At 31.4% G+C, this 21718-nt stretch overlaps 1 protein-coding gene across 2 annotated transcripts in view; it reads right to left on the bottom strand.

Annotated features, from left to right (window-relative positions):
* Nucleotides 1-21718, bottom strand: part of LOC124357120 (snake venom 5'-nucleotidase-like) — a 58799-nt gene that overhangs the window by 33598 nt on the left and 3483 nt on the right. For both annotated transcript variants that reach the window (XM_046808590.1, XM_046808591.1), the window contains exons 2-3: nt 20873-20921; nt 20465-20814 (exon numbers count right to left, since the gene is read on the bottom strand). In XM_046808590.1, the coding sequence (XP_046664546.1) occupies nt 20465-20806 (342 nt within the window). In that variant the 5' untranslated portion in view covers nt 20807-20814; nt 20873-20921. The remainder of the gene's footprint in view (nt 1-20464; nt 20815-20872; nt 20922-21718) is intronic.

Raw genomic sequence — 21718 nt, 5'->3', positions numbered from 1 at the left:
ATCACTCTGTACAACCATTGAATTCCCAATGGGCCCGCCGCCTTTATTCATCTCAGCCGTCAGCTCGTCTATTCCCGCAGATTTCCCCTCTTTCATTCTCTTTAACCGCTTTTTTTCCAATTCGCACATACTAAAATCCTCTTCATCTTCTGTCTCCTCTGTCATATCTCTTCTTTCCTCTTCATTTTCTGTTCCTTCCAGTAGTTCCTTAAAATACTCTTTCCACGTCTTCAAAACCTCTTTCTCCTCCCATTTGATTTCCCCTGAAAACATCCACCACCTTAGTCAACATTTCTTTAGGTTTCGTCTTGTTCCTTATCACCCCATAAAAAATCTTCTTATTTCCTTTGAAGTTTGATTTCAGTTTTTCTTCAAAATCCTTCCATGTCCTCTCCTTTGCCTCCTTCATCATCTTTGCTGATGCCCTTGCAAGTCTCTTCCATTTATCCCTCTTTTCATTTGACCTATCCTTAAACCATTCTCGCCAAGCTCTATTTTTGTTTTTAAACTGCTTCAGCAATTCTTTTCATTCCACCAAGGGGTCTCTTTATCCTTCTTTTTACCTGAAGTTCGTCCACATGTTTCTTCTGCAGCTTTGACTACAAATATTTTTATAATTCTTTTTAGAAAAATGAATAAATTTGCAGAGGGGCATTCTAATGAGCTGAAATCTCGTGCTATAACACATTAACCTTTGTAAAGCACTTTCAAAATACAAATAAAGAGGCATATATATACTAAATATAACCCGCTATTTATTTGTATTTATATGTATAAACTCATTAATAACTTTATTTACCGAGCAGTTTTTCTTCTATTTTAAACATTTATATCCAATTTTTCATTCAATTACCATTCCACAAAAAGTAAGTTTTTTTGGGGTGAAGCAATGTTAATAGTTCTAGAGAACCACTCAAAGTGTATTATTCAAATTATTACCAAATATTCCATACATCTTTGGAAAAATCATTGGTAAGTTTCAGTTTTTAGCTTTCATAAATATTAATAAGATTATATACCGGGTGTTCACTGGAAGGGCTGGAAACATTTCAATTCTGTCTGTCTTTCTATCTGTCTGTTTCACCGCGCAATATCTCGAAAAAGATTTGACCTATAGATTTGAAATTGTGCATGTTGCTTCATTTCTATATAGTCAATACTGAGATCAAAGGTGATGCATGTTACTGCAAGGGAATTTGGCTCAGCGTTAGTGGATAGATTTACATTGGCCTCATGAGTGTCCGTAATGACAAGGAGAAAATAGCTGAATAAATGTTTAAACTACCATATAAGATTTATCATGTAACATGTTATCAACAGAAATTACCTAATATAAGCAAATTATATTTCATTTCATTTATACCTCCACAACGATTAGTTCTGTGATGGTTCATGTTCATATACATGGAATTAGGCTGAAAGTATTTCGTAACTGCCAGGAGATTTAGATATTTATTTCTTGTAGGATTGTCATTCTGTCTACCTGCCCGAAGGACATCGCTAGAATGATATGAACTGTAGGCTATACAAACCTCATCGAAGTATGTTATGCGTCACGTGGTGTGGCGTAGTATTAGATCAACTCTGAAATGACAATCTATCTCATTTAAGGTTAATCTATCTCATGCTGCTGAGTACCACTTGAGTCATTGTCTCGCTAACACCTCAGATTAAAATGTAACCATAATAATCTAAAATAAAATGTTAGAATACATATTAAAATGGCTCAAATAATTAGCGAAAACTTATTTTACAATTTTGTATAAAAACTATAAACACAGACAGAATCAACCTCTTTGACTGAATACGTTTTGATTTTAAACCTGTATACTGTATAAAATCCTATTAATAATCAATATGGTCCGCTGTTTATGTTTTTACTAAATAATAAAGAAAGAGCCCTGTGATGTAAAATACTGACGGTAACACAAATGTAGATCAAAGCCTAGTTGATAAGGCCGAAGGGTACTGATACGTAGCTAACGTTACGTGGTAGTGTCGTGCCTGAGGTTATCTCTGATATTTCGTTTGTTTGTAATTATTGCTAACACAATCATAGTCTGCACAAACAACACAACTGACATTTTACAAGCGCAGTGTTAATTACTGTTTATTTTGACATGTTTGCATAACATCATAAAACAACTCTTAATGCTATTTTAAATGAAAGTTCCAGTGTAATATTAATATTATTTATGGTAATTTCAGTGAAATAATAATGTTTGCTCTGTATTCTAACCTTGCTTGCTTGTTAAACAACTCGGTGCTTTCACCCCAAGACAAATTACTGGAAGCGAAATCTTTGGTTTTAGTGGACATACAAAAAATATTTTAGAAAGTTGTTTGTTTAAATATGTATAACAAGGTATGATCCATCATATCCAAAAATCTATGATATCTTAAAAAACACAATATGATTTGTGATAAATGTATCAAAATATGTTTCTAGATTTCATAAATAAATCCCACACTAAGGAATAGAGGTAACATTTATTAGTTATATTAATATTCTCGTTGTTTTGAATTCCTTGTTAGCCCCTTCGATGGTGGTGATTAACTGTTTAAACAATATATAATTTACATATTTCAGTGAGATATGATATCCAATCTTAACAATTAATTACGAAGAATGTTTTTACTAAAACCCAAAACCACACCTCAGCCACTTTGTATAAAAACACGCTAATTATGGTAAAATATGGGGGGAACGTACAATTTTAACTCTAAATATCGCTAACACATATTTATTTTTAAACATGTTTTGACGTTTTAATGTAATTTTATAGAAGGAAATAAAACATATAAACCAATAATTCAGTTTATTAGTTAGAATCAAGAATATTCTTTACAAATTCATTTGATGAAATTAAATATGTAGGTTTTCTACACAACATGCCTCGACCGATTTTACAAAAAATATCATCCTTAGTTATATTTATGATACGTAAGATCCCAAAATAAATCTTCCAATATTTGATTTTCTCAGTTGCGTTTTCTCCATTGAGAGAGAAGAGGAAGGACTCGCTTCTTGGCACTGACTAAAGCCTGAGGTCAGCGCCAACCCAATTATCAGAGAAAACCAGTAAATTGTGATGTCATGGTAATTATATTACGTCATCAACCTTGCTTCCCAGCTCTCTCGACCTCTGCAACAATCTTTCACGATCTGGTCATAATTATGCCTAGCAATTAGTTCATCTGGTTGATGCTCCTGCAATTGACGATTTTATAAAGTATATGTAAAATATTTTATTTTTCCATTGAAACAGATTTGTGTATTGAATTTTTGTCTACACTATATTTAATACTCTGTGTATGACTGGCTGAGACGATATTGTAAAATATACATTTGCAAGCAACATTTAATTGTCGAAGTGCAAGGACGGTGTTCGAATTAACAAAACAAAATAATGTAATAGGACTACAATTGTTAAATGATAATTTCTGGAATATTATTACAACGATAATTATGATAAATACGTGATTGTTTTCACAAACAGGACTTTTGTTCTGTACAGCGTTTGTGATGTGGCTATTTCTGTTTACGCAACCAAACAAGACATAAATACAATGCACGTGGTGAACAAACGATTTTACGAGTGTTTCACCTGTAATCTAGTCGGTTTAATTCATCTATTGTTTGTAGAAAGGAACCAACAATGGTTTAATACCTGCAGACCAGTCACTATAGGTTTGTTTGTCACTTCGCAAATATAATAAAATATTTACACTTTTAATAGTTATGAATAGATTTTTAACACAAAACTAGTATATGCTGTCATTTTTAATTACATTATAAACAAAGGGTTTTTAATTTTATTCTCAATTTAAATGATATAGATTATAAAACTAATTAGTAATCATGTTTTAAAGTGCAGGTGTTAAATGTTTTCAATACAATTGATAAAATCCCTTAAGCTGCTGCACTTTAGGCGATTCAGGTAAAATACTCAGGGAGGTGAATGAATATCTGCAAACGGGTTTGGATCTTTCACGTAACTATTAAACTCGTGGCACTAGAAAGAAACTCCATAAAAACCGTTTATCTGAAAATTCATAACGTTAATTTCCTTAGTTTTCTAAAATAATTTTAACGAATTTTATATCAAAGTAAATAGTATTTATAATCAGAAAATCCATTGCTGATTTACAATTACAAGTAAAACGTATGAACACTTCATATGTCCTCTAAACAATTGACGCAAACATGTTCCTGTTTTTATTTTATTTATTTTTTTAATGTAATTAGTCTAATTTTATTACAAATAAACAAAATAATCATAATCTTTTTGAAAGTTTACCATTTTATTTATACGGTGAAACGTAAGTGTAAATTAAAATCAACGTGGGGTTCAGTCCACTACGCGTATAAGCTCAAATAAGGAGCTGTACGTGTATTTACTGTATATCACTATTTACCTCAATGTGAATTGATGATACTTCTTTCACTCTACTCAAGGATGTTATACGTCACACTTCAGTTGTAATGAAGTACTGTAAGAGCGTATGGACAATACTGCTCAACGAAGTTATCTCATCTCGTGGTTGTCTTATCGCCTATATTCGGTTGCCGCAGTTTCAATACTTTTTTAATTATAAGTGTGAAGGTTAAAGTGCGAATTTCACTGAATAACATTTTATTAATTTCTTTACATATCCTTACAAAATCATTGCAGATCAGTATTTAACAATAAATTAATGTTCTTTAATTGATTTTAATTCTAAATGATACTTTTCATTCCATATTTATCTGTCAACGATTATTTGCGGGAAAATGTCATATGGTGAACTCAAATTTGTGACAAAAAGTGTTATATTCTGTGATAATTCAGTGTTTACTTCTTAGCATTGATTCACTAGGGATGTTTAAAAAAATTATCAAAAGAGTATGGGGAAGGATGTTTGAAATAAACTGTTATATAGTGCCATCTATATAAAACCACTCACAGGTGTTTTTTTAATTAATGAAGCCACAAATTTTGTAATTGAACAGACTATGACCAGTTGACAGATTCTCCGAAAAATTGGGGCTTCCAATGAGTATTCCTAGAAAACAGAAACTGTCAACCTCTTTGGGCTTATAAACTCAAGAATCTCACAGAGGCCAGAAGATTCCATGAGATTGGATGCTTCAAAATCTTCGAAAGCTCTATGGGACTGAGAGTCCAGAAGTACCTAGAGGCTAGATCATTTAGACGCAAGCAACTAACACAGGTCGAGAGCTTATACAGGTAAATACAGGAAATCTTTAAGACATGGTGTTCCTAAACGTTGTAAATTTTAGTGATCAAAATTTCCCCTATGGCTAAAGCTTTTAGAAATTGAATCATTTAGAAGGCTAGAGCTGGAAGAGGTCGGGCATTTTAAGCTAATTCTTTTGATACTTCTACATGCTGGAATTACACAAATAAAAATATTGAAAATTTCGTATGTATTCTACAAAAAGTGTTCGAGAAATATTCTAGTAGCAAGAATTTTTTACGCTCCAGTATAAGGCAGTGTAAACTGAATCAGTACATATCTTTATTTAAAATTTAAATTATTCACACGCATTCTTTTTTGTGAAACATTACCAATCAAACAATATATTACGTAATGAAATACGATTGTTTTACGTCGAAACATTTTCGTTCAATAAAGTTATACCCTGCTAAGAAAAAGATTGACATGTATGATATTTAAATTTCTTTTCATTATGAAAAAACACAGCAGTACAAATTGGCTCAAAAGCATTTCCGAAACACAAAAAATGTAAACATTTAATATGTGTTTGTTGATTTTTCATGAGGTTTAAAGAGGCGCTAGGCTATAAGAATTTGTTAAATTTAATGAGAATGTGCGACGTAATGCGGGGGACACACGAAACTCTTGGAAAAGGAAGCGTGTGTAATTTGCTTGCATCAGACGTAAGCTCTGTGTATCGTGATTGATCTGCAGAACGAGCTGGTCTGTGACATTGTCCTCTGTCCTGTCTATGCAAAGTGTACATCCGTGGACAGGTATCACCTTGCATCTCCGTGCAACGTGCCAAGGCCGAGCTTTCTAACGCGTTCTGCACTTGATAATGTCGGCCCAACATGCGAGTATTTGCGGTTAAAATAGAACAGGATGAAAATTATTGATTACAATGTAATACCAGTCATGGATTTTAATTTGCTTCCAACGAATAATTTATCTCCATACTTTATATAACTCATTATTCTAAAGAGTGCGTTGCTTAAAAAAGAAGTCTTATATTGCCGAATTTGTGGGAACGACAGTTATCATGTAAGATGTATCAGATGGAAAATGTTCAACCGATTAGATTCGTTGGTTGAATGCTTCCTGTATTCCTCTTTAAGCTCCTATACGTGCACTCTGATTCGTCTGGTCAAGTTATACTCCGACTTAAAGAATATGTACCTTATAAAGAATATGGTTACTTATGTTTGAAATATGTTACAGGGCTTCAAAATACTACACCATAAGTGTTTGTGGTAAGCAGTATGCCTAAAAGGGATTCGATTTTAAAATTGCTTGCAAAGCCGTGCGTAACAGCTATCCAAGCATAAAGAAATTATAGAAGGTATGTTAAAGGCCTATACTAAGGAAACTATAAACACCAATAAATGTCCAATCGATAACCAATGTCTTCACATTTTAAGGTAGCACACAAATCGTTTATCCTCAATTGTTCCACATTGCGTTGTACAATTTTATGGAAAAGTAAAAATAAACTGCAATTATAAATGCAAACAGATAAAATGAAAACTCGAGGTTAACGGTGTGATACTGGATTATAACTGTGTACATACTGATAACAGGTGGTACTGACAAGAGATAACCTGTGCTTTGTGGCTCATAGACAGCGCTTGCGATAAACTAGTACTTATCATTTGATACAGCATCACATGCTGTACCATACTCTGAATGTCTATTCCAGCATTGTTCCTATTGTAATATGAGGACTGAAACTATATTACTTGTCATCACTGTTGTTATCTCTGATGTAATGTTATTTTAATATAATCTATTAGTCTATATTGTTTAAATTTTACCTATTCTTGAACCTAAAATACATGTTCAGGAATGTTATACAGAAGTGTATAGTTATATTATTGTACATATATCTAAGTGGATTTTTAATATACTAGTTGCATTGAGTTTGTGCAAAAAGTCTTAGGTGGAGCACCAGAGCAAAAAAACGGAGTTTGTAGATCTACTAAGCGCATTTCAATGATTTTAAGCCAAATTCTATGGAAGTCTTAGATATGCACTGCCGAATAAATGTTGACTGAGGAAATGTTGGGAGAGGCTTTAAGAACAACACATTGGCGTCACAGAGACAAAGCGATTTTTATATAACAGCATTAACTTTTGGCATACATAACTGAAATACATAATTTGAAAAAGAGAAAAATATCTCTCTAAGCATGGTTTAGTTTAAACATGGTAGTCTTGGTAATTAGTCAATGGGTAAGTGACTTACTTCCTATATCCGGGGATTTCCTGTAACTGGAATAATTCAGGGAATAAAATATCTAAGAGAGACTGGATAGTGTAGGAAAGTTCTAACCGCTAGTGTTTAGGATTTCTCACGGTTAGAACACTCTTATTGACAAAGAAATCTGACAAACGGAATAATCGCAAAGATCGAACATTTTGAGAAATGGAAAGAACTTAGAGACCAGGAATACTAGTGGATGGACGTTTATAAAGATGAACAACTTCTAGAAGCCACAACCATAAACTACAGAGTCTGAGAGTAGTATATAGTAGAGACTAGTACCTAGAAGGTGTCTCTGAGAGCGAAAATGTTCATTGATCAAGAGATTGCAGGAGCTTCTAGAGGGAGGGATCAACTACTGATTTTATCTGAAAGCTTGAAGGAGATAATTTTCTTGGTCAATAGTAGTCTGATGGATCAATATAAAGATATTTTCTGAATTATATACATTCAAAAAGACCTTGGCACCAAGCTAAAAGTGGTATTCTAGAATTTTTTAGAATCTCAGAGGCCAGAGATTTTTAGAGATCTGGTAGATCACTTGCTGCAAGACTCCGACCTGAATCTCTGAATAATCACATTCTTTACATATTATCTCGACTAAAGTATAAATTTAAAAATTAACTGTGATAATATAAGAGTATATAATTATGAACATTTTTTGAAAAATTGTGATTTAATTATTAATTATATCAGTAACCAATAAACTTTCATAAATGTTAAAAATTATAAATCTAATACTCAAATATCTTATTCGTGCTTGGGAAATCTCTGTGTTACGCGGGTGATAGATTGGAACGTTTTTATTCGAATTTGTACATGAATGTTTAATGTTCGGTACTGGTCCATCCAACATCGATAAAAAATTTTACTAGCTCGGTCCCTTTTACAGTTTCCATTCCATTAGCAACTCTCATCAATCACAGCAGCCTGCCACCTACACAGCCCTATCCCTACAAATCCCTATCCTACACATCCCTATCCCTACTCATCCCTATCCCTACACAATTAGCAGTGACCATGTACTCGTTATTTGATATACAACAGTGCTCGTTATAGTGGAAAACACCATAGTTCTGTGTTTGTTGGAATTTATTAGTAGTCGTTTGTCGATGTCAACTTCAGGTTACACTTATGAATTCATATTTTCAACTCTTACTGTAATGTTAAAACACACTGTATATTCTATAATGCATTTAAAATCCATGTTACCTAAAGAAATTACTCATTTTCAAGAGTTTTGTATTTGAAAGTTTGAAATTAGGTCGCATTAGTTACCTGTACTAAAATCGATCCGAGAGTAGAGGGTGCAAATAAATAAATGTTCAGAAAATTATAATTTTAAGAACTTCATCTAGAATAAACTAACATTAAAGATCTATCTCCCTTTCATGGTTTGCTAACAAATTGTTTCTAACGTATCAATCGCCGTTTACTGGCTATTGGTCAGTCAACGTTATATTATTGCAAGCTGTGTGCTTTAGATCACGTTTTACTGTTGTTATTTGAAATGTATTACTAACGTATTATATGTGCATGGAGTTTACACATAACATATTTGTTATGATTTTGCCTGTCACAAAACGTTGGTACGATTTGTTTACTTTGGCCTAGTTGTCTAAAAACCTATACCACCTTAAAAGTTGCTTTACATACATGGCCTTATATGCAATTTCTTCCCAATATGGAGCCCGTTTATAATGTCACAACTCTATTATTTATGAACTTAGAGAAAATACAAGTGCTCTGGAATGCTTATAAATATCTCGAACGGTGTTTTAGAGATTGCTTGATTGTAAATCTCGTAAAAATATTTCTCAGAAATGTAACATGTAAATACCTTAACAATTTCATTGGACAGCTTTGTGTGCCATTTATTCCCATAATGGTGGCCGTTTGAATTTAAAACAATTGACCATTCCATTATTTATGGCCCTATATAAAAATTAAAATTGTTGCGTAATGCTTAATTGTGTAAAGTTTTTGTAACTAGAACAGGTTTAGAGATATTAAGTATATGTAAATACCTAGAGAATAAATTAGTAGTTTTTCACCTGTCACAACATCTTTCTACTTCCTCCGAAGAGGTGGAAGAACTATTGTTATATGCAATATTTAAGACTACGTCCTTTTAAGGAGTAGAGTCTATTCAAGATAAGAACTTAAAACGCCTTAAATGAACATCTCTTAACATATATAATTGGCGATCCAAAATTATATATACAGGAAACATGATTATGTATACATTTTTCCGTAATAAGAAATTATATTTTGAACATAAATTGGAAACAATTAGTGTTAAGAGATAATCGTATTTTTAAGAATTAATTTGCATTTAGACATTTACAACTAAGTTTATATAGTACCACATTTATGGATCTGAGACAATTTACTACTGTATTTATAATGTAGTTTAAACTTATCCCCATGTTAGTATTTATCAATATTGTTACTGTTACTTCCTTACATAGACAAAAGTGAGAGGTAAGAGAAGCGTTACTTTCCTCTCTAACAGAAACCGAAACCGCTTCAAACTTCAACAAAAACTTCAACGAAAATTTCAACAAAACAAGCCGTGATAAGCAACTTATTAGTTATTAAATTTTTTTGTGTTAGCAATCTTTTAACGGTCTCCACGTCCAGTTATTTCATAAAATGTAGAGCGTAGAGATTGAAAGTTCATTTTAAACCCTGTGGATGTTTGTTATTTAAGAAATTTAAATATTATAAGTTACAAAGGCTCTATAAAATTACGTATGTACTTTTTTTTAATAATAATCTATACTTTTTTACAGTGGCCAATCAATGTACAACTGAAACTTAATATAATAATTCCGTACTAAACTGGCACTATATTTAGTGAGATCATATACTTTACATCGTACAAGCAAGCGGGTTACGCGATATCATCCAAGATTCTCTTCATTGGAAATAATTTGAGGTTCCTTGCCAATACGCGTAAACCTTTTATCCTTTCGGATTCCAAGATCATCCGACTTTAGGTCTGATTGTAAGCAGCGTTTGTACAGGGCTGACCGTAAAAACCATACATGTTTAAAAATAAATCTGTGACCTCAATCATTGCGATTATTTTGGATACAAAATTTTCGACATGTGTCTAGCTGAAAGTGTCAACTCATCAACAAACTCATTAGTTTATGAATGTGATTGTTAACCGACCGTGTAGTACTAAACCCATATGCTAAGATATCATGAGTTATGCAGTTTCATAACGCAACTCAAGGTTAAATCATGGTAATGGTCTTTTGGTCACGATGTCCTATATTCAGACATTTGTATTTGTACACGGCAGCCTACTTCTTCCTACTTTAGAAAAAATGTGTTTTTTAATCCTCTACGAGTTGGGAGCACTATATATTATGAAACTTTCAATATCAATCTACAAATACTTACGTAAATAAACATTTGAAATTCGAATTATGTTTGTTTGGTTAATAGATAAGATTATGTAAAATTTTCTATTGCACTCCAAACCATATCTCAGTCCTTAACATACATCCTGTAAGTTTTTAAGCAGATAAAAATTAACTAAAAATATATATATACGTATGTGTATCCTAATAATGTTATAAATGCTAAAGTCACTTTGCTTGTTTGTTTTGATTTCGGGATTAAACTATTCAACCTACTGTAATGAAATTTTTAACATTCTTAGGGGTCCTTTATATGAATAAAGGCCTCTTATTATTTCGAAAATTGCTCCAGACTACGCCCCACTGGTATGTAACGTTGCGAAAATCTTTGTCTCTAAAGTTGCGAAATTTTAATTGATAGACTCTGCTAAATGTAACTAAATATTCTCTATAGTCAAAATAAGTATATGTGTGTTCCGACAGCAAGAAAAACTCAACTATGGGGCAAAAAAACTAAGACCGGAGTAATTCATAAATCTTGACAAAACATTTCAATGGTCATAAAAATATATTTTTGACTGACTTTCTGAACTTTTTGACTGAAATATAACTCACTCGAAACTGAAATGCCATCACTACCTCGTATATGAGACGTGAAAATCCTACGAAATAGCGTGCGAAGCCGCGGTTAACTGCAAGTGGAAGCACTATGCAATACAGCAATATTTGAGTTACATCAAATCGTCGAAGGACATTGCGTCCATTTTTGACTTCATCATATTATATAGATCTTTTCACTAAGAAAGCTAAGAACTCTTTGGGTCTTCTTCAGATTGATCTGAAATAGTTCGGCGTTACTAAAATCGTTTGGACTTTGCTATAAAATACATGGAATGTTGGGTGTAATGCAATGCAGAGGAATTACGGGCGAAGCCGCGGGAAAGTGTTAGTAACTACGGAAGCTCGCGTGTTTTTATTAAGCATACCAAGTGAGCGATCAAGACTCAAGTCCAATGTTGCAAGTACGTTTTTGTGACTCATCATAATTATTTAATTATGCTATGCAAATTTATACATCATTAAGTGTGTCTGTACCGCGCACTTTTGACTGAACTTAATCCCCATATGAAATTTCCTCAAAATGGACGCTCAAGAGAAATATGTTTTCTAAGTTACCATAAAGGTAACAATTAAAGGTAACAAAATATACAAAAGCACAGTGAAATATCAAACTCTCAGTTGAGTAAAATGAACAAAACGGCTTCCACAACTAAAAACGTAACCATAGAAATTACCCTAATTTGTTTTGATGTTACTAAAGCTAATATAGTTTTTAAAAACCACAATAAAAACAATTTCGAACTTTCCGTTTTAGTCTAATCGGTTTTAGTTAGAAAAAAATGGAAGTTCATTAATCGGTTAAAATATTGCAATACTGTAATTATTCAATAGAGCCGTAAGAACTATTTTGTTATTACCTTCGACACTTATTCCGCATTAACAAAAATCAGAGCTTTTCAATTTATACAGAACAGTTTGAAAAATTATGCAATATAGTGTTAGTAACCAAAAATTCAATTCATGGAGCAATTAAACATAAAAAATACACATAAACGTGCATGTAAATTTATATCTTATGTTCATATGGGCTATGTACGATTACAAAACTCGTATTTTTATTTTACTTAACATGTTACAAAAGATACAATAATTCTAGTAAGTTATAAACTTTGTATTTAGGGGCGATATTATTAATATGACTTAGGAATAAGGTTGTACTTAAGCAATTTTATTTCTTATAAATACAATGAAATATTACTATTTTATTCTTTTTGATCATGTATATAAAATAAATTAACATAGATCTATCTACTCATATTTCTACGTTAATTGCATGTTTGAGTACTTGTAAAGTTTAGGTCTGTAATGTTTGTTTTGAGAGATCGCCAGTTAACTGCTGGCCACACAACTAAACAAAAATAAATATATAAATAAAATAATAATAAATAGAAACAATATAATAAAAATTCATCTCAAATCCAAAATTTTTTCACTAAGTAAGCTTAGATTTTAAATTCAAAATGCTATAAAATTGTAAACAAGCAATCTTCTGTAAAATCTGATGATTTGCAATTAAAATTTGAACCAATTAATATTAACAGATAATCGTATTTTTTACAATTAATCATTGTTAAGACACTAAAACCTGTTTATATAGCCTACTGTAAAATACTGGATTTTAAACAAGCTCCTATTTATAACTCAGTTTTAAACTTTAGTTTTTCTTTTTCACAAATAACTTTCAGAAAATCCTACTTGAAAATGTTTGTGTTTAATTTGTTAAGTGTACCTTTAGATAATATAACTGTTACTAACTGCATTTAAACAGAAGTTTCTGTAAAACTACACATATAATACAATAAAACACACCTGCCACACAAACACCTCAGATGTTTATCAAAGTGCTGCCCGTGACAGTACAAAGGTCCCATGACTACATCCTGCAGGGCTTTGTTGTCACAGACATCACAAACATCCACTTCTGAAACATTACTGCAACCTACATTATTGTCAGTTAACCGCAACTTATTGGAGAACAATAGTTTATCTTAAAAACTCTCATGACTAGAATCTGTGAGTTATATTATTAATTTTAGTTATAATAACAATCAACTTCACTTAAAAGGAAAAGTTTTACGATTCCAATGATCCATGTTTTATTAGTTTTTGTAGTTCGATTGAACTGAATCCAACGTGAATGCTACTAAATCCGTAACCTAATGGTCACTTGTCATAAAAATTGAGTTTTTTTCTTTCTCAGGGATGCTTTTTCGTCCTTAATATATAAAAAATATTAGTATTTTATTAATTATCAGTTGCATATTTAAAACAGGCTGAAACTGTATGAGCCTAAGTAAGAAAGGTTTTGAATATTTTTTTCTACACGACCTAAAAATATTTTGCCTAGTGTCGGACAAAAGTTAAACTAGGGGGATGTTTCTAGTTTGATTGTGTCTACTTTTTGAGATAGTCTAAAAATGTAACTCCCATTTTAGGCAAAGTTTTACGAAAAACAAGTAAATTAGATAAAAATTAATACGATTAATTTGTTATGTAATTCGAATTTTAAAATTATCTTCACAAAAATTTGGAAGTCATGCTTAACCAATCATAAAATAAAACTGGAACGCTTATTACGAAAAAATTTACATATATTTTATTAAAACGTTTTTAATTTTATGAGATGATAAAATAACCCAGGATAACACAGATAACAATTGACTTTACATTGAGATAAAGATTGGACTCAATTAGAATGTTATTATTATCTAATCTCACTGCTATACTTGTAAATACGTTGCAACGTAACTTCCTAATTGATTTTAATTTGTTGTTTTATATTTAGATGTGGAATAAATATTATTATCATTATCATTATTATCATCATCATTATCATTATCATATCATAATATCCTGTTTAGAGCACGAAAGGTCTGGTCTGTGGAAAACTTCAAATCCGAGTTCTATACCACCCAGTTACAATAATAGATATCTTAACAGTTGCGTACAAGTTTAGTTTCCTATTGATTTATTAATCTAAATTTCTTTTATATTGAAAAAGAACAATATTGAATATAGGTAATTTGTTTTAAAAATCCCTCTTTTTCCGAAAGTTTACTTTTGTAATACATAATGAACATTTTCTCATAAATTGTATGATGTAGGGTTTTAAAATTGTTAATAGCTTTGGTGTATATTAGCTCATGGCCAATTAAGTTTTTATGGCCTAGGTTTTGTATTAAAAATTAAGGTTTACAAATTTATTTAAAAAAATTATTTTCGATGTTTGAAAATAATTTTATGATTTGGAAAGACAAAATCTAGGGGGAAAAATTTAACCTGCTGCTAAAATAAAACGTATTTCAAAACTTCTATAAAATAATTTGTGAAAAAAGTACACTAAAGTTCATAATTTAATTTATCATGAGTGTGATAGGGAATTATGCAACCACCTTAAATAACGTGGTAGGTGCAAGTTTGACCAAGTCCATTTTAAGAATATTTTAAATCATAAAAGTTACTTTTGTCAACCCATTAGACAGTAGTTGACATTAAATTAACAGCTTGATTATTATTTGCTCGTATCTTGTAGTATATAAGTTGCTTTATCAATAGTTATCCACTTTACATCAGATCCAGGTATATATTTGCTCTTCTATTATCAAAATTCCTTTTCTGATCTTCATATATAATTAAATCGTACTAAACGCTGCAAATTTTGTTATAAAAAGCATGTTATTTTTGTGTTTTGAATAGATTGATTTGTATTGGGAAATGTAATAGTGTAAATGTTAATAGCCTGATGATTAACTAACAAATAGCTTTGTGAGACACTTAAACTTTCCACGTGTCGATTTTTTACTTATATTGTACCTTCACACGTGCAAAGAGTTCCATAAATATAACCAATATTTCAGACATAAGGCTAGATTCAAGTGTTAAAATAAAAAGACAGAATGGAACAAATGTCCTAAATAGGTAATGCATTTTACAGATAAATATTTTTGTTATGAAAATTGTTCAGTTAATCGTTTATAAGTTTAATTGTAGTAATTACCATTTTTAGTCATTTAAACTTTGAAAATGGCCAAAATGTTCAACTGCCAATACTAAAGTTTAGGAAAACTTAGTCTTTACCAATGCACTCGAAAGTATACATTTGTAATGTAATAACAAAATGAAAACCAAATTTATAAACGTTTGTCTCTAATTGACTGAGCTATTACCTTTAATACAAATAGAAGATTTAAAAATAAATTGTGAAATATTTTATACGTTTTAGAAAAAAACAAGGGGTACTTTAAAAACTTTTCTACACAAAGGGGAAGAATTCTAAAATTTTAAATCATCTTACCTCCACAAATAAAAACAATATTTTTAGAAGATAATATACAATATATATATATATATATATATATATAAACAATTTTTTTGCTTTTTAAATACAAAAATAAAACAACAACAGAATAAGCATTTTTAGATAAAAAATATATGTTTGATACAAAACATGCTCTAATTGTTTATCTTACCGTTCTACACAGATGTAGAGAACATTGAAGCGTCTTTTTGTCCAATAGAGCACAAATATTATTTACAAGAAAGGTTAAGAACTTACTCAATCCATCCTTGAAAGATTGAAAGTTTTTTATGAACACTTAGAAACAAAACAATCAATAATGGGGGAATACAGACCAGTTTTGGACATTAGTTAATTTTGGGTTTTTGTTTTCATGGGAACCACCGTTATGGGACTCTATATAACTATGGGCTGTATATAGAGCCCATTTCGGTCATTGATAATAATACTATCAGCTGTTCCACGCTGTCATTCGTAGCTAATGAACTAATTATAGCATTGCGTGCTTTAACAGAGGCCATTAGCAGTCTGATAGTATATGACGATTTAACATGTGGAGTTAGACAGATTAATTAGCGGCTTTTACTTAGGAACAGCTGATCGTAACTGGCAACAGACACGCCCTCCATTCATCTGTTACAACCATGTCTCCCATCCTTCACTGTCGACGGAGTCTCAAGTTTGTAATTGGTACGCACTGTGAGAACTCTATCTCAATACACGTGTAAACTCTCGTATATCATATTATTCGTCAAAAAGTGGTAAGATCTGGCATTATTTAAACAATACCATACCAGTAATACCACATATTATCTCTTTATAAAGATATGATTGCTACGCATCCAAACCATTTTTCAACTTTCTTGTAACGCAATAAAAGATCAAATTATAAAATGCAAATTGTTTTTCTACATAACCAATAAGTATATTGAAAAATCGCAAAACGCTTATTAATATTTTTAAAGTGAGACATTTGTCATATTTGTACGACCAAATATAAGAGCGTAGATGGGTTTAAAACTGTATATATGGGGTTAAAATATTGAATGAGCCAATACAGCAGAATATTTAATATTGTGAATACCTTGTACTCATCTACGTCTTCCTTTCAGTCTTCGATATTAGTTTATGATATTTACATGTGGCCTGTCAGTAGAATAAGGTGCTGCATTATAGTGTCTGGTTCTAATATGCCTATTTTCTTGAGAATGAAGAACTTTTGGAAGTATTTGTTAAAAGTAATGACGGGTATCAAATCCATTTAAATAAAAAAATTATTAAAATACTATAATAGCCAGTCGTATTAAAATAAGAAAATACACCGAACCATTATGATTTTTTTGTGACAATCTTGATACACACAAATGTAAAAATCGTAGATTTCAAATTTTATCATCATGCAGTAACAGCTTAATAAATATGTAAATTTTAGAATATTAAAATATGCGAGTAATGTTACTTCTCTCATGAAACCCTAATAGTTCCAGAATGAATGATTATAGCCCAAAGGATTTTAAACTAAAAGCATGTTATCATTTTGAAGTGCACAAAAACAAATACCTTCACACGGAATAAACAATAGCTTAATAATATATGTAAGGGACACAAACGACTCGTCAAAACCATTTATGAGACATATTTTTGTAAATATAAACTGTTTTGTAGATAAAGTTTTGTGAATTTATTTACCCCAAAAAATTAAAAATGCAATAAAGGTTTTAACTATTTTGTAAGCTCAATTTACTTCACCAAGAAAAGTTTTTTAGATCCCTACAAGGTCATTGCAAGATAATTTCACACGATTTCTATCATTAAATATACAAACTCGAAGACAAAGTTAGAATGTGTGACGTAACACTGTAAATAATCCGCATGGATCTGGAAATCCAATTATTGAACTGTTTCAGTCATTCCTAGAAGTGGCAAATTCTTGCAGCAGAGCTTTCTAGTCTATTTTGGGAAAGACGGTTTAATACACCGGACTTTCGATGTAAGTCCAGGATATAGAACATGTTACCAGAGTACTTCTTAATCTATGATTTCCGGAACACTTATTATAAAATTTTATTCTATTTCTTACCACAGAATATAGATATTCCCAAATTAGCTGTTATCACAGTACTACATAATTGAATAAATAGCTTTAAGTAAGCTTTAAATAGCTTAAGAGTTTGAAATACCCTTGAATGATAAATTTTGCATGGCTTTATAAATTGAGTATACCTTGTGGAGTGTCCAATAATACTTTTTTCTGATATTGAGGAGTATTACAGCATGTTGTTCTACAATCTTGGTTTACAAATCATTCACTACAGTATTAGTCAATTGTCACATTTCATGCCTTGAAGGACACACAAGCAAACATGAATGAAATGCAGAAGAGGGAAATAATAAAAAATATGCTTTTCGTAATAAGCCGTATTAAAAAGTCCTTATTGTTTATCACTATACAATAGATCAGTAGGCAGTACAAGATACTTTACCACAACATTTGTAAAATATATCTAATAGCCTCGGATGTTAAGAAAAGTTTTATTATTTTCAAAATAATGCCAAGTGTAGCATTGATTACTAAATACAAGCACGATATACTTAATCTGCTGTTTAAAAAAAAGGAAGTACTTGTACATGTTCTAGTATAACCTATAATATTTACTAACTCCCAACCTTGCTGTATGGAATGATTAACTTTTATGTGAGAACAGATGTACTTTATATGGAGTTTTTACAAATTTATAATTGAGACCAGCAATTGATGGATTAAAAGAATAAAATTTAATTAGGTCCTAGACGTATTGTTGGTCAAAGAAGTTTATTGTAACATGTTTTAAATATAACTTCTTAACAACGATATTGTTTGACAATACTTGCAGTGATGGATTCAACCCGCGATAGTCTATCCTAGAAGCACCAATTCTTCTTGTAAATTTTCATCGGCATGGATTAAAACAATTGCAGTGATAAAAGAAATCAACTGGTAATAAAGTTTATGAATCTTATTCAGATATGAATAGCAGTAGTAGATATAATATAAACACGCAGATGCTTTCTAAACATTGCCTAGCAAGATCAAAGGAAAGTAAACAAGAATCTCGTTAACAGTTTCTACCACATTTGCTCCAAACAATATTTATTGATGTATAGTGCTTTGATTACTATGCATGAAACTAATCACTGATTTACTACAGTTTAAAAAAATGCATGTTCATTTTGTGGAAGGTTATAGGTTTTAATTATTCCAACACAATAATGATACGGAACTCACTTTAAATGTACTTTGTGGTGTACTGACGTAGGAAATCCAAAGGAACTATTTTGGCCCAACTTCGATGAGAACTATAATCATATTTTAATCTCATACCTGTTTTCAGAGTTGAAGAAACTATTTCGGTCTAACTTTGATAAGAACTATTACTAGTTTTAGTGTCATATCAGTGTTGCATGACGCATGTTACGCTATAGATACTGTTTACAGTCTATTGTTTTATAGCCAGTCAGCCAGAGAATTGTAATTCACTCATCTTTGCCTGCACATTATTATGGACGTTAATTAAAATTACTGTCATGACAACAACATTTTCCTACATTATTCGTTATTAGTTCTAATATCAGATCGTATTTCTATTAACAATTCATGTAAGTACCGTATTAAGAATACACCGAAGTGGCTGGGAATCAAGTGATCCATTGTCATGTCAAATCCAGATTCTTCAGACAAATGCTCTGCACGTGTAGGCTTACTCTGCTGCTAAATTATAAATATAACTTCCCTCCCGAGTACTTTAGTTAATATTTCCTAAAAATGTAAACACATTTTAAGTTATGAAATTACAGTTTGAGAATAATCGAATGTGTAAGACTAAAGGAGAATAAAAGTTTATAATTAAACTAAAAATATTGCTAGTATCACCTTTAATCTTTTTAGTTTCTTGAATTGTTAATACCAATCACTTCGCTTTTTCATAAAAAAGTGTTATACATTATTAAAAAGGTATTAGTTTATAACAAATAATAAATTTCCATGTATCATGTGATATCATATATCACATGATTCATGGAAATTACTGTAATGATATACTCCGCTGTTATTTTACCAATTCCTTATTTTATATGAACAGTTTTGATTTAACTTGTATTTATTCAATTAGACAACACAGTTTAATGCAGATGTTGAGTTTAGGTCTATTTCACATTAAGATTAGCGCAGGGTCTCAAATCTGCAGTTCATGTCTGTCTGGATGTGTCAATTGAGGTGGAAACAGCAAAGTACCTTGATAATACTATTTAGTACTTACCATGCCTTCAATATTCAAAACATACTAACGGCGAGTTCTTAGATGTTTTTATGTTGCAACGTTTCACAATCTGAGACCCCAAGCCACTAACCAACCGCTCCGTCTGGTTTCTCAGCAGAAGTTTAGTGTCATCTAGTTGATGTGGTGTTTTCATTACCTTTCCAGTTGCACGAGCAAGTTATGGGTCGGTTTTGCTGTATCCCTTCAGGCCAACGTAGAGTCCATATTGACAGGAGTCAAGTCTGCGTGTCAGATTCAGACAATGCACTAAGCAGAAGGTGAATTGTAGCTAAATCCAACATTCGCACTGAATCAACCCTATCCTCAATAGCTTTACCATGACTAGAACTAAAATAAAAAATATATCAAACAGATTCTTACAAAATCTTACCATGACATCAAGGTTCATCATGTTGAGAAGCTCTGATACGACTTTCCATTTGAACATGGTGTAATAAATAGAACCCTGGTAGGTGTCACCTGCGTTAAGAAAGATACTGCTCATGCCTCGGTCACGGGCCTCGGTTCTCATCTTATCCACAGCCGTCTTAAGTCGCGCAAAACCACCGTAACACTTCCCCTTGAGGCACTGGCCCGAGTGGGCATTTGTCTCTTCAAACCTCGAGTGCATATCGTTCGTATGCAATAGGAGAAGTTTGAAGTCACATAGCACCAAATTGAGTATTATAACCAATATAAATTGCACTTGTAGAAATTTCTCACAGCGACACATATTATTATATAGTCTATAAATGTATATTAATCACACTTTAATATATGTTTGAGGCAAATATAACGGTAATTAGTTCACACCTTTGAAGTTCAACCCTACTTTAAAATGTGTTTACCTAAAAGCATAAATGGATATATTAGAAGATATTTTACAGAGGTAGATCGGTGGTTCCTTCAGGTCTATTTACGAAACTTTCACTTATTGCACCAATTTGAACCAAAATACCAATGAAAATAGAGAATCATAGATTGTGGAAAAATATATATTTTTACAAAAACATTTATCTAGCCATTCATTACGAATACAATATCTTCTATTGGTTAATGTACTCAACGAATACTAATTAGTTTGCAGTGATAATAATTGTGAACAGCGACCTTCCTTACTACAGTAAACACCGTGAAATTCCGATATAAAGTATGAGATATCCGTATAAATCAAACACAAATATTTTTAAAATGATAATGAGCAGTTTTCTCTTGTTTTAAGAGGAAAGTCTACATCCTCTGTGCCGTACTCTTTGAACTCACAGTGTCATTTAATTAGCTAATTTAATTAATCAATTACAAAGGTCCCTTTTGTGGAGCTTTAGTTCTTTTGATCAGCGATTTAAGCAAGCCTAAAGTGTACAGCAGTGTTGTATTATACATGGGGTCCCGGAACATTCTAGAACTGTTTTGTTAAAATTGCTCTTTGACTCGGGACGATCCTGAGACAAACGGGACGACAGATTTTTTAATCTGTTCCGTTAAAAAAGTACTGCAGGTTTTGGGTACTTATGTTTGTATTTGCACTTTTTATGTTTATATTTGTTTATTAGTTAGGTTTTATAAACACGCAGTACCCAATCGTTTTCATAAATAATTGTCTCGTTTCAAATTAAGTATTAATTACTGAATTAAGACGTTGATT

This window comes from Homalodisca vitripennis, chromosome 3 (genome assembly GCF_021130785.1).
Source record: "Homalodisca vitripennis isolate AUS2020 chromosome 3, UT_GWSS_2.1, whole genome shotgun sequence".
Taxonomy (NCBI): domain Eukaryota; kingdom Metazoa; phylum Arthropoda; class Insecta; order Hemiptera; family Cicadellidae; genus Homalodisca; species Homalodisca vitripennis.
The sequence above is the reverse complement of the archived record's forward strand: the minus strand, read 5'-3'. Positions and strand labels throughout refer to the sequence as shown.